Below are 26,963 nucleotides of genomic sequence, written 5' to 3' on the forward strand. Positions count from 1 at the left end.
CATGATGCAAATTAATAAATAAGTAAAATCAAAGAAAATAACAAGGTGGGGACACGTGAACTATTATAGAAATAACTTCTACATATTGGCCCCTGTGTCTCGGGGAGTTTAGATGGGAATGACTGCATTTGCATATTCTAGTGGCTTTGAATGACACAGAACTGCTCCAAAGGGTTCTTTTGTGAAGGAGACATAAGCATAAATCTCATTAACATAACTACCTACAGCCTATCTCTGGAAATTTCATTAACGATGATAGAAAATAAATCTGTCCATCAAAAAAGGGAGAATTATATGAACATATTCAAGTATTTCAGGACACCAAAGCAAGCTGTCACCTTAGAAAAGCGCCAAGGCAGAGGAAGTAGGATTAAGACAAAGGGGTCATAAAGGGTCAGCTGAGTAGGCAGGGATTTCAAGGCACTCATTCTAAGAGTGTTTACTTTGCATGAAAAGGCCATCAATATTAGGAGAATGTGTATATAAAATGCTTTGCAAATTCATGCATACAGGGAGTAGGTAGAATTAAAACACTGTGTAGGATCAGGCTATTAAGTATGATGTCTCTAATTTCCACTTCAATTTTTTTTTTACTTCAATCCATACATCTAATGGTTAGCCTTGTTGAATTCTCAGACTATGTACATATCACCCTACTTTTATCCGTGGGGTCATGTAGAACAGGAGATGAATATTTGGGTGAGCATTTACTATGGATCAGGTGGTGAGCTAGACACTTATTCATCTATCTGCATGAACACCCCAGGAAGTACATAATGGTATAATTCTTGATTGACAAGGAACCTAAAATTCAGAGAAGCACTTCATCTGCTCTTTCATATTTTTCCTACTTGCTAACAGACTCGTCTCATTATTTGGCTTAACTTCATGAGTGGTCATTGGCCTATTAATAGCTCTCATTTGATTAGTACTTTGAAAGTTCTTTGTTAAGTATGTTTATTGTCTTATTCAATTTTCCCAATATACTCATTTATATTCACCACTGGTCTCTTAGCTTTCACTCTCAGCCACTGCCAATTAATTGTCTGCACAACAGCCCAAATGAACTTTTAAAAATATACATTATAGCATATTTCTCAGCTGCTTAAAATATTCTAATGACTTCCCATCAATATTGGAATAAAGTCCTAAGGCCCAAGGACTTACCCCTCCTTCCTGCTGGGTCCCTCTTGGAGGCTCTGCCCTTTGCCTACCTGGGCTTCTAACCTGTGAAGCTGATTCCACCACAGTGTCATTGCAGAAGCTCTTCCCTGAGCCTGTGGTACCCTTTCCCAGTCCTTATAGAACCTTATAATTTCCTTATTATTATTATTTTTTTGGTGACAGTGTCTACCCAGCACAACATCTTAATTAGTATTTATGTCCCCTAATAATCTGGGAACTTTGCAAAGAGAAGACAACATCCTCAGCACAGACTCTATGCCTCTTCTTATCTTAAAGCTAATGGTAAGTACAGTGGTGCCTCGCATAAAGAACGCCTCCCACAGCGAACACTGCACACAACGAACTTCATTTCATGATTCATACAACGAACTTCGTTTCACACAACGAAGTCGCCTGAGCTTCCACGACCGCTTTGCCCGAGCTTCCACGACTGCTTCGCCCGAGCTTCCACGATCGCTGCTGATGTATTGCATCCTTCCGCGCAGGCACTGCAGGCAGTCGTTAGTCACTGCGCTTAACTTAAGCACGTATCGCGGCAATCGTTCTTCATTACGAATTAAATCACGCACGTATCACGGCAGTCGTCCTTTTAAGTTAAACTCAATATTTTTTTTTATATCATGGCTTCTAAAAAAAGCAGGACTTAATAGATTGAGGTTTAAAAAGTCATCTTAGCATATTTTATGCTACAGAACGAATTATTTTTTTTAACATGTATTGTTATGGGAAAACACGTTTCACATAACGAACGTTTCGCATAACAAACTTGCTCCTGGAACGAATTAAGTTCGTTGTGTGAGGCACCATTGTAACAAGGAATCATCACTATTAAAATCAGTGCAATGCACATTTTCTACTCCGAGTAGTATTATCTTCCCTTATCTGCTAGTGCAGTGGTCGACAAACTCATTTGTCAACAGAGCCAAATATCAACAGTACAACGATTGAAATTTCTTTTGAGAGCCAAATTTTTTAAACTTCTTCTAATGCCACTTCTTCAAAATAGACTCGCCTAGGCTGTGGTATTTTGTGGAAGAGCCACATTCAAGGGACCAAAGAGCCGCATGTGGCTCACGAGCTGCAGTTTGCCGACCATGGTGCTAGTGCAAATGAAAATGGTTTTGCTTTTTAGAAACAGGACAGTAAGTATGATAGTGCTCTGCTAGTCAAAGTTCAAATTCTGGCTTTGCCATTTGTTAGTTGTGTGAATTTGGGCAAACTATTCTCCCTCTTTAGGTTTCTCTCCTAAATATCTATGACTAGAGGCCTGGTGCATGAATTCATGCACTGGTAGGATCCCTAGGCCTGGCTTATGGGGATTGGGCCAAAACAGGCTCTCCAACATCTGCTGAGGGGTCCCAGATTGCGAGAGGGCAGTTCTCAGGTGATACACCCTGGAATAGGGCTCCCTTCTCTCTGGTTCTGGGTGCGTCACCTGAGAACCACAGCTGCCAAGTCACCACAGCTCAGCAGCTCCTGTGTTGAGCATCTGCCCCCTGATGGTCATTGCACATCATGGCTACGTTGTACAGTCCAACAGTTAGATGGTCACTTAGGCTATTATATATATATAGATACTTGTCTCTATTTCTTCTATAAGGCAAGACTATACCATGTCCTTGCCTGTATTGTGTTGATGGTATTGTGGACAAAAAAGGAGCCACCTGACAAGTTCAGGAAAGGCCTGCATGGCGGTCTTGCAAACTCAAGAGACCTAAAGTAACGCCAAAAGATGGTCTGAAATTAAAAATCTTTAATTAAAAAGCAGTTTCTAGTGGGTAGTCATGTTGTAGGCAAGTATCTTCCTTGACAAAGATCTTTATTGAGCCTATTGTCTTTTTGCATCTAAGATAACAGACTTGTGAAACATCATGGTAACTTGTAACTTCCCTTTTTCTGGACCTCTTAGCGCACAACCAAATGGGCCTTCATGCCAGGAGAGAGCCCACAAATTCCCTCATTGTTATTGAGTTAATTGTTGACTGTTAACTATCCTGTACTCAAGTAAAAGAAGTATGTGTCTATTATTTTAGTTCTTATCCAATCCCAGAGATTTCCCCTGCTTTGCTTTCTCCGGGTCTCTAATCTATCACCAGTGGATTTCCTGTCACCCACTTATGTCTCCTCCTTTGACTATAAAGTATAAAACAAGATGAAAAACTGCCATTCTCCGGAGCATTATCCCAATACATTGAGATTTCACTTCCCGGCAATTATCTACAGTATGGCTCAAATAAGCTAACAAAATTCTTTACAGGTTTGAATATTTTTTATGTTAACAGTATCCACCCCCCCCCCCCATTACTGGACTCTAATTAACTTAATCTGTCTCTCAATTCCCGCAGCTATAGGCACTCACATAACAATGCCAAGAAGTAGGTAGTGTGTGTGTCATTTTAACCAATGAGAAAATAAGGGTGGGGAGAAGTTAACAGGTGATTCCCGTGTTTCTATTTAGAGTGTGTTACAATATGCTATAATTACCAGTTCACCTGTTTAGGTTTGTGAGATTTTTAATAGCTGGGACCATGGCTTGTTTAGGTATGTACCCCAGCATGTAGCCTGGGGCCTGGTCCATTAATGAATGCTCACTGCCTTGAGAGGAATTTAATTAAACTCAGCAGCCCTCTGCATCTCTCTCCCTCTCATTTGCAATCCAGTGGGAAACAGGAATCAATATTTCTCCTCTTTGTGCTTGTTCTATGCTCCAGCTTCTCAGATAAGTGCCCTTGCTCATTACATTCTCTTGGTCCCGTACAGTTTCTGCAAATCATCTCTTTCTTCACTTCTCCTCTTTCCAGGTGCTATGTGTCTGCAACTATTTCAAGATCTGCAGCAGAGGTCCCCAAAGAAACTGGATGCTGTGGTTTGAGAAGAAAATGTTACCCCTTTATTTAGGTTTTATTTGAAAATTTATGGATGGACGGATGGATGGATTGATGGATGGATGGATGGATGGATGGATTGATGGAATACTGAGGAGCATGTAATGTGCTCGAACATTCCATATAGGAGTGTATACTTCCGGAGACTGACTCCGCTGCTTTGCTTCAGAGACTTGATAAACTCGGATCTGCAGAGGCCCTTGCTCAGCCGTTGTCTGGTTACATGAACTGTGTCCTCAGAAATATTTCCTTGTGGGCACAGTCTTGCAAACTTAGCCTCTTTGTTCAGGTAGGCTGTTTTCCATTGCTATATGGTTTTGTCTTTCTTTGACTGGGCACCTGCCACCTAATTCTCCCTCTTGCTGAGACTGGCCTTCTCCGGCCCTGTGTGTGGCTGAATTTACGTTTGCTATCGCCAAGGGTTTCTCTAGTTTCATTGGCAGGGTTTCCCAGTCCATTAAGTGAGTGAGATCTGGGCGCTGCTAAGAGAGAAACAAATCTTTTCCTTATCTAGCTGCTCCAACTTCTCCAGTTTTCCTGTCTATCCCATTAGGCAATCACCATCCCGATGAAAAACAATCATCAGAGCTATAGAAACCTCACATAATTATTCTGAAACTAGACGCTACAATGATAATATCTTGATAATAAGTTAAAACCATTCAATTTTTTTTGACACATGTGCATTTAGAGCCCTTTAAAAAAAAAGTTTAGTGTGAAACACAGTGAAAAGATCATGGTGGAAATGCCACTTGGAAGTTCACTGCATGAAAACATGGCGGTGACCACGCTCATGAGCAACACCTTATAATTATTTAACCACATCCGAAGGCGTTGGCTGCTGGAACACTGACCAGAGCCCAGAAGCCTGGGCGAGTGCTCTCCAGAGGGCACAATGGACTCCTCCCCCAGGAACCGGCGCTCGGTTTTCCATAATTCATACCGATTTGATCAGAGAAGCCTCAGGTTGGATGACTCAAACTTGGAGGTAATTACTCTAAAGGCCGGGGCGATTCCATTTAGGATATTAGAAAAGCTACAGCTGTTGCAGACACATTCCTATTAAAGAGGCACAAATGCACATAAAAGGGAACAGATGTTTGCTGCCAGGATTAGATTTCTCCTGCATGAAAGTTCAGATCATAATATTTATTCTTGTTGCCAGTCTGAACCCACATTTTTGAAAAAACAATAAAACAAAACAAAACCCAAAACAAAACATGAGGTAGCCTATCAGAGCGACCCCATTTTATGTTCCCAAGCTTGAAATACCCCTCGCAACAGTAGGAAATGCATGGGAATCTTTTCTAACTTTGGAAACCCGAACTGGGGCATAATTTGTGGATAAAGAAGAAACGTTGAGAGGTACAATTTCTCAAATGGAAAGACCCTCTGTGACTCTTAGGTGGGCAAGTCAATGTTATACACCACACGCTAAAGGAAGTTTCCTCACTTGGCAGCAAAGCACACATAGTCTTTCCATCACACCCAGGGGTTAACAACATGGACAAAAATATACGCTGGCATCAAAGTCTACAGATTCCTCTTCACTAGCATTTCCCATTGGTGTATTTTTGTGCATATAAGTAACTATGCAGAACTCATTTAGGCAGGAAACGCTTCAAGCTGGGAAGGCTTACTTCTTCCTTTTGATAAGGAGCAGAAATACTATCACAGCATGCACATCTCCTCACTGCCCTCCAGCAGGTAAGCTTTGAGATAGGCCAGGACTCCTTGAGAGAAGAAACTTCTGGGCTTTTCTTCAGGCCCTGAGAATATTGTTAAAGCCATTAACCCACACATCACGAAGTGGGGTCTTAGTGGTATGAGAGCCCCTGGAGGGTATGTTCCCCTGGAGGGTCTGGCTTAGCAGCAACCATACAGCAGAGTTTCTGTCCCAGAAACAGAAATGGTGTGGAGGATTAACTTGTTTCCCCACCTCCTGTCTTGTGGAAGAGAATGTAGCATTGTAGGAGGGTCATACTGCTTGGTGCCACCTATACTATGATGTTTTTATAGTTCAGGAGAATCAAGAGAAGTAGGTGGGATTTCTATTATCCTTTTCATACCTTTTATTATTTTTAAAAACTTTTTAATTGCTTAAAATAGGACTGGTCAGCCTGGGGCTGGAGAAGGGTGTCTGGCAATGGTTCTCCATGGGCCAGCCTCTCTCCAACCTGCTTTCCCCCATCAAGGGCTGGGTGTGTCACCTTGTGCCCTCCATCCTCAAATGGCTGTGTGTCCAAGGCCTGGTTACTGGAAGTGCAGTTGAGAATCTGCAGCGTTTGTATCACTGGGGAGCTCGTTAGAAATGCGGGATTTCTGGCTCCAGAACTGATGGGTCAGAATCTGCAATTTAATTAGATTGTTGTGTGATTCACGTGCACATTGATGTTGGAGGCACTGTGCTACAGACACAGTCTCCATTTAAAGTAGATAGAATTTGTTAAACATGTGGGTTATCCAATTTAAAATATTTACTATACAGAGAGAAGATCTTTCCTATTCAGGAATCAGAGGGGAAAGTAATGTTGGATGGGTTGAAGGTAAGGAACTGAGGATGATGGGTATTTAATGTCTTTATTTCCTAAGTGATTAGCTGATAAATTTGGTTCATTAAATGGAAAAATCCCAAACACCAAGAAATCTGATTAGAATTTCAACTTTTTAAGATTTTCCCATCTAGAGACAACCAGTGAAATAATAAACAATAGCTAATATTTAATGTATACTTCCTATATGTCAGGCACCCATTTTGAACACTTTAAATTCAATCTTCACAAAAACTCTGTGAAGTAGAAATATTATCCTCATTTTTTTATTTTTAAATATGTTTTTATTGATTTTGTACAGAGAGGAAGGGAGAGAGAGAGAGAGTTAGAAACATCGATGAGAGAGAATCATCGATCAGCTACCTCTTGCACACGCCCTACTGGGGATATGCCTGCAACCAAGGTACATGTCCTTGACCGGAATCGAACCCAGGACCCTTCAGTCCCCAAGCCGACGCTCTATCCACTGAGCCAAACCGGTTTTGGCTCCTCATTTATTTTTAGATGAGAAAGTGGGGCACAGAGAGGTTAAACAACTTGCCCAAGGTCACACAGTGACTAAATGATAAAGTCAGGATCTGAACTCAAAAAGGTCTAGCAAACCACATCAGCCCTTTAGCTGCTTGTAGGAAATCAACACCGAATAACTTACATCAGTGGTTCTCAACCTTTCTAATGCCTCAACCCTTTAATACAGTTCCTCATGTTGTGATGACCCTCAACCATAAGTTATTTTCATTGTGACCCTGCAACAGTTCTGAACCTGTGGGTCTCAACAGATATTTACATTATGATTCATAACAGCAGCAAAATTACAGTTAGGAAGTAGCAACGAAAATAACTTTATGGTTGGGGGTCATCACAACATGAAGAACTGTGTTAAAGGGTTGAGGCATTAGAAAGGTTGAGAATCACTGGCTTATATGATCACCAAGGCAAAATAACTAAATTCTATGGACTAGAATATATAATGAGAGGCTTGAAATAAAGAAACTAAAGCTCAGAGTTGTCACTTTCTTACTCAAAGTCACCCAGACAGAGGAAGAGCTGAGATGGGTCTTTTGATTCTTTGTTCCATGATCTTTTAATTGAAAGCATATTGTTTTTAGTAGACCACAAGGATTTATTGCTCAATCTCAACACTGTTCAAATTTTGACATTTTCACTCTATACCTCAAAAACTAAGAGCTGTTTTTCTAATTAAAATGTCTTTTCTTCCAGTAAATTTATCAAATAAGAAACAGCTGTGCACTGAGTGATTCTGTTTCCCAGAGTGACTGCTGTTGAAGATTTTTCAAAAAGTTAATGTTGCCTAGCCAGTGTGGCTCAGTGGTTGAGCATTGACCTGTGAACCAGGAGGTCACAGTTTGGTTTGATTCCCTATTGGTGCACATGCCTGGTTTGTGGGCTTGATCCCCAGTGTTGGGCATGCGGGAGGCCGCCAATCAGTGATTCTCTCTCATCATTGATTTTTCTGTCTATATCTCCCTCTCCATTCCTCTCTGAAATCAATAAAAAATATTTTTTTTAAAAAAATTAATATTTATGGTGGTATGTACTCTGCCTCCAAGTAGCCATCAATAAAAAATATTAAAAAAAATTAATATTTATGGTGGTATGTACTCTGCCTCCAAGTGGCCAAAAAACTTATAAAATGGCAAAAATAAGCAAACAAGTAGAACATCCAAGCTAACAAAGAATTGATTTGTTTTCTAGATGCCCATCTGAAAGGTTAAAAGGACAAGAAATAATTTAGAACTGACAAAAGGATGACTTCATTTTGAGTCTATGAAAGTGACAGCTAACCCATGTAAGAAGGCCTACTATGTGCCAGGATGCATACTGTGTTTTACTCATTACAACAATGGTTGTGAAGGAGATATTGTCAGCCCATTTTTCACAGGTGAGGAAACTTTAGCTGAGAGAGCTAAAGACGCTGCCCAAAGTTACAGATAACCAATAGGAAACTGTTTTCATAACCACTGTACTCCATTCTACAGGCGAGACAATTGCCCAGAGAAATGAATAATTTTCTCACAGGTCACAAAGCCAGTTAAAAGGCAGTGCGGTGCCTGGAAGCTTCCTCAAGATGGGCCAAGCTGCCCTGATGGGAAATCCTATGGAAATTATGATGGGCCATCTCTTTGCCCAAATATTGCTTTGAGAGAGACTCATCTATTTCCTCAGGAAACTTGGCTTCAGAAAGCAAAATCTCTCCTCCAAAAGAATGGAGTCAAAGGGCATGTTTGTTTAGAAATGTAGGAAGGACATTATGTCCAAATGATGTGCCTGATTTCAACCATAAAACTTTAGTGCCTGAGAACATTGATGCTGAGAACTTGAAAGGCATGATTTTTTTAAAGGGAAAAACAAAAAGGTCACAGCTTAAGATACAAACATTTACAGCTTTATGAAAGTCTGGCCTATTTTCTGACCAAATAGTAACCAAAAGAATGAAAAGTATTGGGCTATTAGCTATTATCCTGTTTGGCTGCCATATGTCCACAGATGACAGCTTTGCAGAGCAAACTGAGCTACTGAAATGGTGGCACCAAAGTACTCCTCAACCTAAATACATGTTCTCGTTGCCATGTTTATTTAGAACGATGTGGCAGGTAAAGTGGCAAGTGTCACGAAATGATCCAAACTGGCTACCCCAAGCAGAATGGGCAGTGTACTCCTGGGACTGACTCGTGTACAACGCTCTCAATTCTAGGGTTACATTTACCTGGAAAGATGAGAAAAGGGTGGGGGTGGAGGAAGGACACTGTCAAAGTGAGGAAGGAACTTCCTATATGTCACCTCTGAATGAGGGTAATCTAGTGGATCCATATATTGATTCAAAAGGAGATACAGAGACCGTAGTTATCGTGAGTCCCTAGCGGGCTGTCCTGGGCTGGCAGTCCTCGGCCAGGTGTTCTGCCTTCCTGGGGACAGTTGGGAGTGTCCAGAAGCATTTTTAACTTGAGCGAGTGAGTGAGTGAGTGAGTGTGTGTGTGTGTGTGTGTGTGTGTGTGTGTGTGTGTGTATCCTACTGACATCTAGTGGGTAGTGGCCAGGGATGCTGCTAAATACTTTACAATGCACAGACCAGCCCCCACAACAAAGACGTGTCCATCCCCAACTGTCAATAGTGCTGGAGTTGAGAAAACCAACTTTAGGAAAAATTGTGAGGTGACAGAATTTCTTGGGTTCTCTGATTTAAAGTGCTCTTCCTCTGACCCTGTGCACTGGAGTTCCTTTTTTATAGGTGCTGTCATCTCGTTCCCATAAACCAGTGGGACTGATTCTAGGAATTAGTCTGATTGAATTAATATATTCTGAGGCAGCAGTCATCAACTGTGCTCTGAAGTATGAAGGACTAATAGATGTAGCACTAGCAAGGACACCTGTATTTTAAGTGATTCACTAATTTAATCCGAACTCAGTTCCAATCTGTGAAATTTTAGCGATGGTGCCATATTAACATGGACACTTAGTTTTAGTAGGTGGGAAAGCTGGTGAAATTGACAAAGCATTGCTCATCTTTCGACGTTATGATTTACATAAGCAAATTTGTGATGTGGTTTCACTGGAATATGATCATAAGTACTTTTTTTTATTACAAGCAATCATTTACAGCTGGTACTGATCACAACAGCTTTCCTGCAAGGAAAGAAACTTACTGTGCTCCAAACAGCCTTATTTATTTTCTCTTTATTACTAATATTGACTTATAGGTTTTCTTATGATAGGGCCCAATATTAGGTACTTGAAATATCCCTGCTACCATAAGTCCCAGGCTGTCTTCTATCTGAACTGCTGTGGACCTATATTTGGATGGCAGGTGAATAGGCTTTTATTTAAAGCAAGTTGAAACAGACACAGCATGAACATGAACAAAATAATTAGTAGCAGGGATGTACTTTAGAGTAATTTATTGTCATTTAAAGCCTTAGAAACATAAAGTTTTTATCTTTTTTTATGTCAGAGTATGATGATGCCACATCAAAAATGATCCTCACTTGGCAAAACTCACACTGTGTTGACTTCATAAATCATTGTATATTGTTCCCCATTTTACCTATGTTTTCTGACCACCAACTAGGGTCATGTATGCCAGCTTGTTAGTATGCAGCAATAGTCCATGCCCAGTTTTTAAAGGCAAATTACCTAGCTCAATTGGTCCTCATCCATTGGGCTCTGAGTACTAAAATTCAGAGAATAGTAGGGGCTAAAGGAATCTTAGGGCTCACCCCTGTTCAAACACCTAATTTAAAGAAAAGGAAATCGAGGTCCGAAAAGGTGGTCATATTTGATCAAGGCCATCTGGACAGTTAAAAGCAAAACAGTTATGTGCCTTGAGCACTCCAAGAGTTTGGACTCCTAATATAGAGTACCATCAGAGCCTCCCACCTGACACAGGGAGAGCTGAGACAGTTCAGGATGAAATGGTGAAGTCAGGTAGCGCTCACCTAACAAGCTTCTTATTTCCAGAACAAGCAGCCCCTGTCTTCCATTTCTATAGTCTGTCCTCAGGATGAAGACATCTGCTGATTATTTAGGATAATAGAATATTGGGCTGAAGCATTCAGAGGATTCCTTGTGCCAAGATCTTTGGCAGACTTTCTAAACCAGCTCTGGGGAGTGGCAAAAGATAGATTTCTATGTTGTGGTGGGCAGTTCTGGCAATATGGTATGATGTGAACAAAGGGAATGGAGGACAGTGGCGAAATCTATGAGTACCAAGTAGACCAGACCGTTAGAGAGAGAGAGAGAGAGAGAGAGGCGCGAAAAGGCTAATTAGAAAGAGTGTTTGGTGAAATTATCATTGGACGAGTCAACCTTTCCCAGGTCCAGGAGCCCCATACTCTGGCCAATTTAGTTCTTGTCCTCTTGGTCAGTGCATGTGGAGATCAAAGGCCTTTTCTCAACTAATTTGTCGCACAATAAAAATTCTTATGTTGGGCTGGGGTTTGACAGTGTCAGTAAGCACATCATATTCTTAACCTTGAAAACTTGGAATCTTAAGCAGGTCTCTTTTAATTAAACATGCTATGATCTGTGTAGTTTGAAAGGTGAAAAATGTACCATGGCTACAACTGCCCCTGTCTGGAAAGAGACATGAGACCAATCACAGGCCTGATCAATACATCCTGAGTTTTCTAAGAGTGAAGTGGCTAAGAATCACACACAAAAGGATCTTTTGAAAATTCTTGTCTGAAAAGGCGAGAATGATATAATTAGCTGTATTGTGGAGGCAGGCCAGCAGCAAAAGGCTTGTAGATGCTTTCGTAATAGGTTTTCAGTGGTGTTTTCTTTCACAAACATCCTAAAGGGATACTTAAAATGGATGGACAGTTCTCAAGGACCAGACCTGGAAAATGGAACCAGGGGCCCACTTCTGAATCGCATGCCTATGGCTATTTGATTATGAAATGGGTTGTTCAGGAAAGCTGGATGGCATGGGGTTATGGAATGTATCAAATCTACCCTCTACTGTATTTGAAGTAAGATAACAGGACAGCTGCATTTGTCTCCTTAAGCTTTTCTGGCAGGGATGGTGCATTTGGCCTGGAGATACTGAGGAGATGGTGGTGGTTGATGATGGCATCTACCATTTATTACTTGAGGCTAGCAGTGTTTCAGCCATGATGCTGAGCACATTTATTATTAATTTTAATCCTTACACTAATATTGATATAAAAAATAATTACCTCCATTTCACAGATGGAGAAACCGAGTATTAAAAAAGGAAAGGCGGCCAAAACCAATTTGGCTCAGTGGATAGAGCATCGACCTGGGGACTGAAAGGTCCCAGGTTCAATTCCGGTCAAGGGCATGTACATTGGTTGCGGGCACATCTCTGGTAGGGGGTGTGTGCAGGAGGCAGCTGGTCGATGTTTCTCTCTCATCAGTGTTTCTAGCTCTCTATCCCTCTTCCTTCCTCTCTGCAAAAAAAATCAATAAAATATATTTTAAAAAAATAAAAAAAGGAAAAGCAACTACCCAAGGTCACAGCTAAAGAAGTAGAGTCACGCTGGACCCGAGATGGATCTAACCGCAGGCTTGTACCGTTGGCCCCTCTGTCACATTTTAAAAGTTCAGCAATGCAGATATGGTTTGAGGGCATTAAAAATGGTTGGTGCAGAGATGACTAGAGTGAAGATGATATATACTTTTCTGGTTCAGAGACATATTGTCCTCATCATTTTCCTGGCACCCATGCCATCCTGCACTTAAAAGAAAGGCATAAAAGCAAATAAGAGAAATAAAACAGAGCCTCATAGAAAGGATGAAACAAGAGAGTAAAAAGAAATAGGCAGGCTTCCCAACAAAACAAACAGAAAAATCCTCTGTCCTATTTGGAAATCACAGGACGCAATAAAACAAGAGCTGAGAGACAAGGAGTCAAGGAGGGCCATAGAGAGGTGAGGGTCCCCCCTCACTCCCACATCCCCGGCGGGGGAGAGTCTCGGCCAGAAGAGCAAGGCCTAGGCAGTGTGGGGGATGCAGATACTGTCTTCTTGCTTCTTGTGAGAGGTCTGCACACTCTTCCTGACCTGTCAGCAAGCAGGAGGAGCCACTGTAGCCCTCTGCCCTCTGGTCCCGGGGACCCATGTACCACCTCCGAAGACCTTCCTCTGCTCCGAAAAGGACGCTTTACAATGTAAAGGCCACCAAACCCTGAAGAGGGCTCTCAGCTTTGATGTTTCTCTGTTTACTTTTGTTGGAACCAAACCAGTATTTGTTTGTAGCTCAAATCATTATGATTTAAGACCTTGCGCATTAAACACGCTTCACAGAGTTCTCACCCTGTCAGTTCAATCCTAAATAATAGGAACAACTGAGACATTTTCTACTTGACCTCTCAGTCTCTCAGATGTGTCATTACTCCATAAATTATTCTATCAGGAATTTCCGGGACAAACTTGTTTTCATAGTTCAGATGCATAGGGGGCGGGGCGGGGGGGGGGGGAAGGAAATCATATCAAATTTTCAGATTGTGCATTGAAGAAGCAAGAGCACTCACATTTAGCCCTGGCTGGTTTGGCTCTGTGGATAGAGCATTGGCCTGTGGACTGAAAGGTCCCAGGTTTGATTCTGGTCAAGGGCATGTGCCTGGGTTGTATGTTTGGTCTCTAGTGAGGGCGTGCAGGAGGCAGCCGATTTATGATTCTTTCATCATTGGTGTTTCTCTCTCTCTCCCCCTCTCCCTTTCTCTCTGAAATCAATAAAAATATATAAAAAAGAGAGCACTCACGTTTATTGAGTGCTTGCTAGTGACAATGACTGTACCGTATTACGTACTCAACTAGACTCTGTGCCTGTTTTCTTTCTTTCTTTCTTTCTTTCTTTCTTTCTTTCTTTCTTTCTTTCTTTCTTTCTTTCTTTCTTTCTTTCTTTCTTTCTTTTCCTTTCTTTCCTTCCTTCCTTCCTTCCTTCCTTCCTTCCTTCCTTCCTTCCTTCCTTCCTTCCTTCCTTCCTTCCTTCCTTCTCTCTCTCTCTCTCTCTCTCTCTCTCTCTCTCTCTCTCTCTCTCTCTCTCTCTCTCTCTTCTTTCTTTCTTTCTTTTTAATCTCTGCTGTTTCCCTAGAGCAGTGATTTTCAACCTTTCTTATCTAATGGCACACATAAACTAATTACTGAAATTCTGCTGCATACCGAAAGAGAAAATATATCTTTGCCAATCTGACACACACACACAAAAAAAGGTGTAATTTTGATTCATTCACACCAGACAGCTACTGTTGTATTGGTTGTTGTCATTTTTTAAAATTTGACAATCTAAGGGAAAAGAGATCATTGCCCCTGACTAAATACTCAGGTATTGCATGTTTAAAAAATTACCAGCTAAAAATCACCTAGAATCCAATATCATAGATGTGCTAATGTTAAATCTAATTAGAATTTTCTGTTGAAAGAAACTCAAAGAATTTACTAATGTTCTGATTTATGTCAATGATTTCTTGATCTAATTTGGTGCACAGCATCAAATGATTTAAATCCTCATGAATATTTTCATTATGCATTGAGTATGATAGGCTCTTTTATATTCACTTACATAGACATAATTTTTGAAGAACAATTTTATAATAATACTGAAAGACCTTTTTGATGAAAGGCAGTGCCAGTAGTAATTGGAATTCTGACGGCTTCATTTATAGTTCTATTTAGCTAAATATTATAGGAGTATAATTCCTACTTAGAGTTGAGAAAATTAGAATATAGAATTTATTCATTCAAATAGCTCTTGAGTTCCATAAAAGTAGTACTGAGGAAAACTATAGGCAATTTCTAAAGTTTGAAAAGGCCCAAGAGAAATTATCTATACATCTCTCTATATAAAAGTCTAAGGGACCATTACAACTGAATGACTAGTCTCTATGATGCACACAGACCTCCAGGGGGCAGACGCTCAATGCAGAAGGCCCCCCCCCCCCCCCCCCCCCCCGTGTGCTCTCACAGCCAACCTCCCATGGACAGCCAACCTCCTGTGGTCCCTCCCCCTGGCCGACCCCATAGACCTGATCGCTGGCCAGGCTGAGGGATCCCACCCATGCAGGAATTCATGTACTGAGCCTCTAGTACAATGATATGAGGCAACCTATTCCACTTTTATGAAAAATCTTATGCTTTCTATTTAAAAAAATACAGATATATATCTATAGCAATTTTTTTTTCATATATCTGTGCAGTATGGGAACATTGATCATTTCATCCTGCTCATCAAATATATCAGATTTTTTGTTATTGTTCTTGATTAGTAAAAACAGGCAATGAATTTTATTAAAAAATGCACTTTGGCAGGTAAATGTTTGAACCACAAGATTCAAGAGAGGTGGTGGTGGTAGGGAATAACAGGAGGGTCTTGGCAGAAAGACGAGAACCACAATTTGATGTTATATGAGTAGAATGGAATCTAATGATGGGAAACCAGTGGTTTTTAAAGTTTTCTTTTTATTGGCAGCTGCAGGGGAAACGGATGGTCCAAACACTTAAATCCTCTGTGGTGACCTTGGCCATGTAACTTCACTACACTGGCCTTTGCCTATTGATGTGTAAAATGTGATGATTAGAGAAAGCGACTCTCAGTTCAGCATCAGCATCAAAACAAATGCATCTGCACTCTATCCGCTTGGGGGTTGGACTTGCACAGTGGTGTCCCTTCTATAGCACAGCCAAGTTCTACAGCAAGAATGACCTCACTGCCAAGTGTGGGGAGTGGGGGAGAAGTCAAGAGGGATAAAATGCAATCCTGGGACTTTCCAGTTTGGGTTGAGGATGGGTGGTGGTGGCGGCATAGAAAAAAATAACTATTGGCTCACTGCAAGCAAAATAACTTCACATATCCTTCAGGGACTACATTTTTGTTGGGAAAAATGATCTTCAATTCTTTTGAGGGACCTTGCATCTACATATGTGCAACTGCTGCGGACTTTAGTGGCATGTGGGAGATTAGAGAGGATGATAGGTCCTGATGGAATCCTGGTATGTTAAGGTTGCTGTTTGTGTTAGAAGTTGGGGGAGGGATGTACTGGGCATTCTTGGTGACAATAGGCTTGAAGGAGTTCATCAGAATGGTGATGGTGTGATAATGGTGGTCAATGATGATGATGGTAGAAGTAATAATGATGATGGTGGTGACAATTGAGGTGGGATGGGAAGCAGGGACAATGGGGCTAGGGTTAGGAGTTTAGGAAAAGCTAAAGGTTGTAAAGAGTGGCCTCTTGGAAGAACACAGGAGTTGTTGGTAAAGAAATCATTTCTTCCACACAACTCTTCTGCTTCCATATTTCACTCTATAAAGCCTTGTTCTCTTAATATTTCAATTTCCTGGTCATTTGGCTGCAACTCAGGTTTGGAACATGAAATTGCTCTACAACTAATTGTCTTAGATGTTTCGGGAGTTTTGAGAGAAGATTTTCACTAATCTGCGTGGATTTGGTGTGATTTCATTAACTTGGTCCTTTAATTAACAATGTCTCTCTCAGGAGAACTTCAGGAAGTTAAAGAGGCCAGCGAGGGATGGGAGAACAGAGACAATCAGAGTGCAGGATGCCAGTATTCTTCAGGTAGACTATATGGCAATGTCCGCGATTCTATACTCACTCATCCTACCTAATAAAGAGGGAATATGCTAATTGACTGCCCCGCCCTCAAAGATGGTGGAGCCCACAGCCAATAAGGAGGGAATATGCTAATTGACTGTCATACCCTCAAAGATGGCTGTGCCCACAGCCACAAGATAGTGGTGCCCGGTCCCCTCAGCCCTGTTGGGGTGGCAGGTATGCGGCAAGGGGGCGGGCCTGGCTGCTCTGTGCACCTGCCTCTGGAGTCCCCCAGTCCCCTTGGCCCCCCAGCCACCCAGGGCTGGCCTGAGGTGCAGGCAAGCTTCAGATGGTGGGTGCCCAGCTGCCCAGGGCCACCCGAGGTTCAGGTAACCAGGGCCAGCTGAGGCTTGCACTGCCAACAGTGGCAGCAACAGAGGTTTGATGGGACATCACCTTACCCTGATTGCCAGGTTGCTTCCTGTCCCTGAGGGCTCCCAGACTATGAGAGGGGGCAGGCTGGGCTGAGGGACCTATTCATGTCTTACTTTATGTAAGTGTGGTTTATAAGCCTTCAGATGTTAAGTATTAAAATAATCTAATCTTAAAGTAAGTGGAAGGGGAACTAGAGATGAATTAGTCTTACTTTTTTTTTCTTTAATTGATAAGGAATTCAAGATCTAGATGGATTAGGTAACTTGCTTAGTTATTGTCCTTAATATATGATAAATGACTCCAACAAATAATAGTAAAACATAATATCCACAAAGGGGAACTGGACAATCAATGTGAACAACTGAGTTGCAGATGGAATGCAAGTGGGCAATAAACATGAAAAATATTTTACCTAAAGGAATAATGGGAGATGCAAGTTAAAAAAAACAAACCCACCTTTGCAATTCTCCATTTTCCTTAACTAATGTCTCCATCCCAGCAAGGAAGCAAACCCTGAAGAGGACAGTAAAAGCACATGGGCAACAACAGAGAAAGCTCCCATCAGATCCTTGCAAACATCCCTCTCTTGTACCTGGAATGCACTCAACAGTAATGCCTCGAGGGAAAAAAGACAGCATTACAACAGGGCTCCACTTTGTGTCATATATTAATTTCATGAAGCCAGGTTCAGTGCCAACATAATAGATGCTTGTTTCTGGCCTTTAGGAGTCTGAGTTCTTAGTTTCCTTTCCAACCACGGCCAAAAGCCTCAAACTTTGCTATTTAATATCTTAGGTATTCATATCTTAGAATAAACTTTTTTATGCTGTGAATCATGGCTTTATGCAAAATAGAACTCATTTTAATGCCACAAAGGTTAGCAGAATTCCCCTCAGATTCTCTAGGAAGCAGCACTTAATTCTAGATTAATTAAATATATTAAGGCACTTTCTTCTTTCTTCTTTACAAATCAGTATTTTCAATGAGTTATTTCACACAGTCCTAATTTCAAATTAGTTGAAGAAAGCAATGAGGAAATTTTGGCATGATCTAATTCCATCATAGTTGATATTAAGTAACTCCAGGAAATAATTTTCCATTTGAGTTTATACAAAATATAACTTTAATAAGCAGCGTGTCTGAGGTGGCTTTTTTATTCGAAAATGCTGATTTCTTTAGTTTTAGGAAAATAAATTCAATGTTCTTACTCCTGTTCATGTAAAACAATGGATTTCTTTTCATAAAGGTTATTTGGTTTTCTATACTGCATAACAATAATATTACCTATTATGTTTTTCAAAGAAGAAGTTATGCATATTTGCCCTTTAAATTATTCTCCTAAAGAAAGGGGTTAGTTCTGACATCTTACAACTTTATTATGACCTCCCTTTAGGTTTTAAAAATAAACATATAGTACAAGATCACAGCACAAGAGAGAGAAGAGGCACTTTTTTACTTCATCTACCCACAAAAGAGTCTAAAGTGATAATTTTCTCAGCTGAACCTATTAACATACTAAGCATATGTGTGCATGCAGTAGATTCCTCTTGAAAATAGAACTACTGTTAGTTTTTGCTCTAAGAAGCAAAGCCGGAAAGCAAAAGCTCACTGGGAGGCAGCTGGGTTTCAACTCAGCCTGCAAGGAAAGCATTCGACTTCCACAAGATTGGCTGAAAGCTGGCTTAGTCCAGAATTGTTCTGGAGTGGGCCCAGAATCCTAGATCAATCCTGGATATCAGCTGACAACAGTTAGATGTTCTGGATGACCTTGGACTCTAGAAAAGGAGTCAGCGAACTCTAGTCCTTGGGCCAAAGCTGGTTTGCTACTTGCTCTGTAAATAAAGTTTTATTGAGATACAGACAAGCCCATTTTTATATACATGGCTTTTCATGCTACAATGGCAGAATGGCGTAGTGTGTAAAGCTAGTCTGATTTATAAGAAATCATATTTACTACCTGGCTCTATAAGAATCTAGGATAGATGTTCAGTACCACCCTCTATCTAGACCCAACCTCAAAGCAAGCAAAAACCATTGGATCATCCACTTTTACGCCAAGTTTTACTATGTTCATGTCTCAGGAGGGTCTGTTCTTTGAGATTGTATCTTTGGAGGCTTTTTCAAGGTGTGTGCGGGGGGGGGGGGGGGGGAGGGGGGGGAGGGCCGAGGTGGAGAGGGGGAGAGAGCGGGTGCAGATAATCAAGGAGTAGAGAGTCATTGTGTGTCCCACTTGATCCCACACTGTCCTTGACCAAGGGGCACTTTCCCTTGGTTTTCAGTACTGCTCACACAGGTCTGTGGCTGCAAAGACTTAGGCCACCACTCTTGGTTGAGATTTCCACTCAGAACAGCAAACACATGGAGGCATAGCTAAGCTTAATCTACACAAATTTCCCACTGAATCAGCAGGTTTATGGCATAGAAAGTGCGACATTTAAGTGGGGGAGAGGATTGGCCAGGTCATCAAAGGTGAGAAGGTGATTCTGAGACCCTCACTTCTTATGGGTGTGAAGCATTCTGGCATTCTGTCTTATTGCACCAGGAACACAAGTGTAGCTGGGAAATATACACTGAGTGGCCAGATTATTATGATCTCTGAACACATAATAATCTGGCCACTCAGTATGGACTGACCACAGAATTGGGATTTTAAAATAAGGTTTTTCCATGTATAAGAACTGCATTGCGGGTCGTTAGAAAGAAGCAGAGGACTTACTAGCCAGAGGCTGGGGTTCACTATCTCCTGGTCCCTTGACAAGTCAAGATTTGCAAGCTTTCCCTTCTACATAAGTGCACTGAGTGGCCAGATTATTATGTGCTCAGAGATCATAATAATCTGGCCACTCAGTGTAATGTAATGGTCATTGCATAAGGCTTGTAAACTTCTAGAAGGCTGAGCAGCAACTTTAGATTGCTTCAATTTCTCAGTGCTACTGGGGAATGAATTCTGGGAAGAATTGTCCTGTCCATTTAGTTTGTCACTGGGTGGGGAGGTGACATAAATAGATTATCAGAAGTGAGGGTGTACCCATGACACACGGAAGTCTATGGGTATTGCCCTCCTGCCATAGTAACCAAAAGGGCAGCCACGGCTTGGTGCTGGGCTGCATGGTAGCTGCAGAGGCCATAAAATGACAGTCCATGGTTGATTCCAGTCAGCAGGCATTTTGATGGGCCCATGAGTTTTTGATATTTTTATACATTTATTGTTTACATTTACAGTTGGGGGTATTTTATTTTAAACCCGGATTTCTAACTTTTGAAAAGTCAACATCTCTGGACACACAGGGCTTCATCTCGGCTTGTTAGTGATTGCCTAGAGTGGAGGACTGGCTTCTCTTCAGAGAGAAGAGTTTTGTTTAAACAACCAATCTGTGTCAGGCCTTGGCATATCTGCTTAGTCCCTGGGGCCTTGGGTTTGCAAACCCTACTCTGTGTTGTACAAATAACTCATGCTTTTGCAATCTTATGTTCCTCAGGGGTCATACTGTTGTTCCTCTGTCCCTTGCTAAGAGTTTCTAGCTCACTTTATCTCATGTGGTTGAACCGTATTCCATTCTGATTCTACTGCTGAGTGGAATAAACAGCCCACTTTGGGAAGATGCCTGGACGCTGTCTGTAAGTGTGCAGAGCTATTTATTACATTGATCTGAGTGAATGTAAAGAGAGAATGTATTCAGTGTCGATAGAGACCTCAGGTTGGCTAAATATTAGCCTTTGACAGTAAGTTCTCATTTCCACCCCATCAAGTCTGTGGTGAGGACTCTCATAGTTCCTAAAGATGAGAGCATATTTGTAGACATGTATTCCTGGGATGCATTTTCATTTCATAACACTTGTTGGTTTGGAAATTATTGTTGTTAAGACTCTCAGGTTGGTCTTCTAGACACCTTATGTTCTCAGTAAAGTGGAACAAAAATGGAGACACACCAAGAAAAATGGAAAAGCACAGATACCTGTCATGCTGTTGGGAGTCATAGGTTAGTGATCATTCTGGACCCCTTTTCTCACTGACATCTCCTACAAAGAAAAAGACAAGAAAAAAACACCACAGGTTATAACCTGCATTTTCCATATTTTTTTTTGTTCCAAACAATATCACATGTGTTAATCAGCAAATTTTTACTGTCAAGTCCAAACTGGGGAAGTTGAAGCATAGGGGCTAGGTGATGGGTGGAAGGAATTACACGTGAAGCAGAAAAAAAAAATCCAGGAACAGGGGAAGAAAACCTTATATTTAGTATTCTAGTACTTTAGTATGACTATACTATTACATTACCATAGCATTATTAATATACTAGTATTACTCTTATTCTACTACTACCATTAGTATAGAATTAATAATATATGACTATTACTATAATACTTTAGTATTTAGTAAACTTAGTGCTCTTTTCCTAAAACGAGTTCTAGAGTTTTAAAATGTAATTTTAAAAGTAGGCAGGTGTCTAGGGTCCGTTGCATGGGTCTTGTAACACACAGTGTGGCAGAGAAGATTCTCTCCAGAGCCATGGCTGGGGCCTGGGGCTCACCAGCCAGTCCTGGGGTCAAAGGAGAAAACAAAATCCAAAAAGCTTAATAGTAAAGAAAGCTGAGCTGTTGTTTTTTTTTTGCCAGGAAGGGCAACAAACACAGCAAAGAGCCTCAATGAGTAGTAGGTCAGTTGGGGAGGAGGGTTGGCGCAATGTGTTAGAAGGAGGAGGGGGACTATGCTAATGAAAGACTGGCAATGAACTTGGCAATGAACTCTGTCCAGGAAGGGTGAGTCACAGGCCTGCATGCCACTGGATAGAACAGGCCGGGAAGTCTTTGGCTAGATCCAGTGAGGGCCCTTCAAAGTTGATGGTTCTTTAACAGCTTCAACATTTCAGCATCAATGCCATTGACCAGGAGAATGACATTCAGTTTAGGCTCCTCGGCAAGTGCTCCTGAAATGGAGAAAATGCCTTTCACGTGAGCCATTTATTTGGTTGGTCTGCCGAGAGGCCTCGATTAAGGGCCTACTATGTTCAGCCTTGGCTTTATCTAAAGATAGCACTCCAGCCTGTTCACCAGGGGCTTACAATCTAACAGAGGGAGAGAACCACACTAAAAAACAGATGCAGAAGTGGATACAGGTTTCCCCTGAAGTGTCCTGTTTGAGAAGACGGGGCCACAGAGGGAGCAGAGGCCGTTTCTACCTGGGGTGATCTGGAGAGGCTCCCCACTGGCGGTGACCCGGGACCCAAAGGCTTTTCTTTTCAGCAGGCCTCCCCCGTGTTGTGATTTACTGCTCTATTCTCACCCTGGTACTCCTGAGGCACCTGGGCTGCTCTGCAAGAATGAGCCTTGTGTAGAAAAACGGGGAAATGCCTTTAAATCATGCAGCTTCCAAGCAGGGGACTAATATGACCAATTTAAGTTTGTAAAGCTTCACAGCGGCGGCTGAGTGAAAGCGGACCAGCGAGGGGCCCACAGTAGGTCCGGGGAAGAGATGAAGGTGGCCTGAGCTCCAGTGGTGGCGGTGCAGGTGGTGAATGGAGGGGGGAGGGGAAGGTGTTCAAGTGACATACAGGAGGAGGAAATACTAAGGCAGTGATGAATGTGCTATGAGCATTTAATACTGGAATAAACACCCAAGATGCAAATAGGTTAGGACCACAAGGATCAGTGGTTGAAATTGAGCTTAATTTACTGTGGCTGATTATTTTGTTCTTGGCAAAATGATGAATCTTTACTCCTACCCCACCCACCTCTTTTACTTCAAGCTCAACATGTTCATGATGAGGCTCATTTCTACTCCTCATCCTAACCCATGTCCATGCCACATCATTATCCCCCTCCTCCCCCTCTTCCCTTCTCTTTTCCTTCTCTATTCAGGCAAAGTCACCATGGCATGGAAAGAGTGTAGGCCCAGCCACTGACGAACAGAATGACACAGGGGATGCTAAGAACCCTGGGTTGCATTCCCAAGCTATGTATAAGGCCATTCACTACACAGGGGAATGCATGAATTGCATAGAAACATGCACTTGACACATAGAATTATTCCATCTTTGTGTGCAGGTTTCTGAGTAGTTCCTGTTTCTGCTTTGAGGACTAGGTCAGCAGTGGCAGCGGGGCCCTTGGGGCCAGAGTGGGCTTTAAAACAAACACAAAAGCCCCCTGTGAATATAAAGCAATCTGCTGCCACATCTAATTATTGTCACACTGAGTGAAACTTGGAACAATTTCTAGCCACATAACACAGTGATGGAAAAGTCAAGAAAAAACCAGCCAGCAAAAGTTTTATGAGGCCAATGCTAAAAGAATCAGACTGAGTGTCTGCTCTGTTTATAGTGTATTTTCTTTGTAGCTACCTTTCTCTGCAGGTGGACTATCATCTCTGAATATTTCTAAGAAATGCAAACTAGCCCTAGCTGGTTTGGCTCAGTGGATGGCATCAGCCTGCGGACTGAAGTGTCCTGGATTTGATTCTGGTCAAGGGCACATGTCCGGGTTGTGGACTTAATCCCCAGGGTGAGGTGTGCAGGAGACAGGCAATCAATGATTTTTCTCTCATCATTTCTCTCTCTCTCTCTCTCTCTCTCTCTCTCTCTCTCTCTCTCTCTCTCTCTCTCTCTCTCTCTCTCTCTCTCTCCATTCCTCTCTGAAATCAATAAAAATATGTTAAAAGACAAAGAAGCTAGTCTCTTTAGAGGAAGCAGATGGGTGGCTTAGAAAGAACTTAACAGATGCTCTGTTGGTCGAAGCAAGTAGTTAAAACTGACTCTACTGACACCTGGTGGAGAGTATGTAGCTTTCCTGTGCCAAAGAAAATAAAGTGTGTGTGTGTGTGTGTGTGTGTGTGTGTGTGTGTGTGTGTGTGTGTGTTGAAGGGGATGGAAACACATTCATTATGTCCGGGGAGTTAAATAACTCTGGAGGAAGGAGGGTACCACACAGAACCACCAGATGCCTGAATATATAACTGTGGTTAGTGACTCACTGAGACACGTGCATGAAAAAACCCAAACAAGAATGTGAAAATAAAACATTAGGAGCAAAGCCAATAATTTATTACTAACTTCTTAGAAGTGTTTGGTGATGAATAAGACAACAACAACAAACAAGAACTCACTCTTTCCCCCTACCCCCAAACCCTGGACAGATTCATGAGAAAAGACTTTAGCACCCGGTCACTTGAAAGAGCTAGCTACATCCCAGGATGCTACCTCCCCCAGACTGAGCTAATGCTTTGCTGCCTTTAGAATCCACAGTGAGCTCCTTGCACATTTTCAATTCTGGGATAAAAAGAAGAATCTTCCTAAAAAGGTGTTGGGAAGGCTGATTTGCTCCTAAAATTCCTTGAAGATGAAATAAAATTCTTCTGGTAAATATAGTTATAATTGGTTATTACTTAAATGCCAAGTAGTGGGCGGAGGTGGGGGGAACCACAGTGCAGAGTCCCTACAGAAATATACCCCATAAACTTTACACGGTCTCCATTTCCCCGTCATTGGCTTCTTGTTCGACACTGCCTGAAGAAGGTTCCTTTGGCTAAGTTTATTGGCAAATTTCTATGGTTCCCTGTGAGGTGTTATGTACATACCACAGCACACACTCAGCCTAGACTTAGTCTTTCAATAATCTGTTTTAAGGGTGATTTTTCAGGAATGCACCAGAGCAATTATTAACCCAAGTTTGTAAGAATTAACCCATTATGTGTAGGTGATAAAGGGCTGGGACACAAAATGAGAATTTAGGCTATTATTATTATTATTATTATTATTATTATTTTTAATCAAAGGAACCATAGTCAAGGGATGAGTTAGGGAGTTGGGCTGAGAAGATCTAGGTAGGAAGGTTAAGAAAAAAGAGAAGCCTGAAAGATTCATGTATTTACAAATTTCTTATGGTTTTCCCCCTGAAATTTAAGTTAAATTTAGAATATAGATTTCCTTAAATGTGCTGGCTCTACATGATTCTGATCAGAAAGTGTTCAGTTAAAATATACTTCCTCCTGGATTCAGTGATTCTAGAATACTGACATTTCCAACTTTCTCAATCCATGTCACCCTCGGTATTTCAGTAATTTTTTTTTCACAGTCAAAAGAAATACTTAACCATTGTATTAATGAATTAGGTCCCAATAGCCAAGTAGTATTTGTGTGGTGTCGGACAGTTGTTATGTGTTTTCCTCAAAATTTAAACACATTCCATTGTGTTCCTATGGGTTTTCTGTGACACTCCCAGGGTACCTCGGTATAGTGTTTGGGAAAAATGGCTGCAACAGTTTGGGAAATCAGTGAAAAGTTCAAAGGTGTGGTTTACATGATCTTATTTTGTTACCATTGTAATCAGCTAGTTATTAATAATAGGACGTGAGCAAAGGGAGGATCAGATATTATAAGCAAGGCCATTTGAGCAGCTTCATCAGGAAGATGCAACTTTATTCCCCGAGAACCACTGATCCATTCCTGCAGATTGCTGGAGGAAGGGACGGGACAAAGGGTAAGATAGGTGCAATGAGTCAGGATGATATAGGGCAGGTGCCTGTCAGTTAAACCTGGGAACAAAGATAACTGATTTGAGGGGGTGGGATCCCTGCAAATCCATGAAAAATTGAGAATAAATGATTCCCCCAGACAAAGGAGCTCTTGGCTTTCTTGGTTCTTGTGACTCTTTTGCATTCGCTCGTGTTCCCTCCATAGTCATGTGGACCCCCCACTTGCAAAGAACTGTTAGACCAGCTGGAAACATGTACTAAGCTAGCCTGATGCTGGATTGGACAGTGCCCCAACACGGAATGGAAACTCTGGGTAACAGCTTTAATTCTAGTCCCTCCAAAGACACAGCTGGTGGGATGAAGGGAAATGGGACCTTGGAAACCAGGGATTTAACTCCTTGCAAGTAAATGCCACCCATTCTCCTGTGCAAGTGTCAGACAATTCTTTTTCTCATGACATCGCAAGAAACCCACTTCAACCTGCAATTGGTGGGGATGAAGAGAGCTCCCATTGATATCAATTTCACCCCTTACTCTTTGTGACACCATGGCCATATAATTTGGCCTTTCAACTTCATACAGCTAAGTGAGTCAGCCTGGCTTACTATTTTGGAGTAGAGAATAAGAGAATGAGACACAGAGAAGCTTTGCAGGCTATATAAGCCAGTCTTCAGAACAAATAAGACTTGACCGTCATTCAGAATTTCCTCATGAGCTCCTGTCATTTGAAGAGGTTGTGATAAAGTCTCTAAAAAGTAAAAGAACCCAGTGCTTATGTCATCTAAGCAGGGGGATGCAACAAGTCCCATTAGCCCTGGGAATAATAGGATTGCCCAGGTAGGGGTGTCGAACTCAATCAGAGAAGGGGCCAAAATCTAAAATCCAGCCTAAATCGCGGGCCGAATGGTTTACTGAACAGTCATAAACTGACAATGTCATAAACTGACAGCGGAGTGCAGTGATGACAGCGCGGTGCGGGCCACATTGCAAGGCCTGGCGGGCTGGATTTGGCCCGCGGGCCTTGTGTTTGACACATGTGGCGTTGGCCTGATATTATCATCTTAGGTAAAAATCTGACAAATGGATATGAATTGTTTAATATGCCAGAATACTTATATGTGTGATCTAGAAATGACAGCTTGCCTACTTTTCCATCCTGTTCTGTTCTCAAACTTGGGCAAGCACCTCTAAGTCTTGTTAAATCGGATTGCTAGGCTCCACCACCAGAAATTCTGATTTATCCAGTCTGCAGGTGGGGGTGGGTGGGTGAGCATGAGTTTCTGCATTTCTAACAAGTTCCCAGGTGATCTGACTGTCTATACTCTCCAGGAATCACATGTTAGAAGCTACAGCCTAAACCGCTGGGGAACATGGTAGAGGAAGGGAGGTGCCATGTTGATCGGCTACAC

At 41.7% G+C, this 26,963-nt stretch overlaps 1 protein-coding gene across 5 annotated transcripts in view; it reads right to left on the minus strand.

Moving 5' to 3' along the window:
* THRB (thyroid hormone receptor beta) overlaps positions 1-26,963 on the minus strand; it is a 280,496-nt gene that overhangs the window by 51,388 nt on the left and 202,145 nt on the right. For all 5 annotated transcript variants that reach the window (XM_084902973.1, XM_084902971.1, XM_084902972.1 and 2 more), the window contains one exon: positions 21,044-21,107. In XM_084902973.1, the coding sequence (XP_084759099.1) occupies positions 21,044-21,065 (22 nt within the window). In that variant the 5' untranslated portion in view covers positions 21,066-21,107. The remainder of the gene's footprint in view (positions 1-21,043; positions 21,108-26,963) is intronic.

The sequence above is a fragment of the Pipistrellus hanaki genome (genome assembly GCF_964339955.1).
Source record: "Pipistrellus hanaki genome assembly, chromosome: 13".
Taxonomy (NCBI): Eukaryota; Metazoa; Chordata; class Mammalia; order Chiroptera; family Vespertilionidae; genus Pipistrellus; species Pipistrellus hanaki.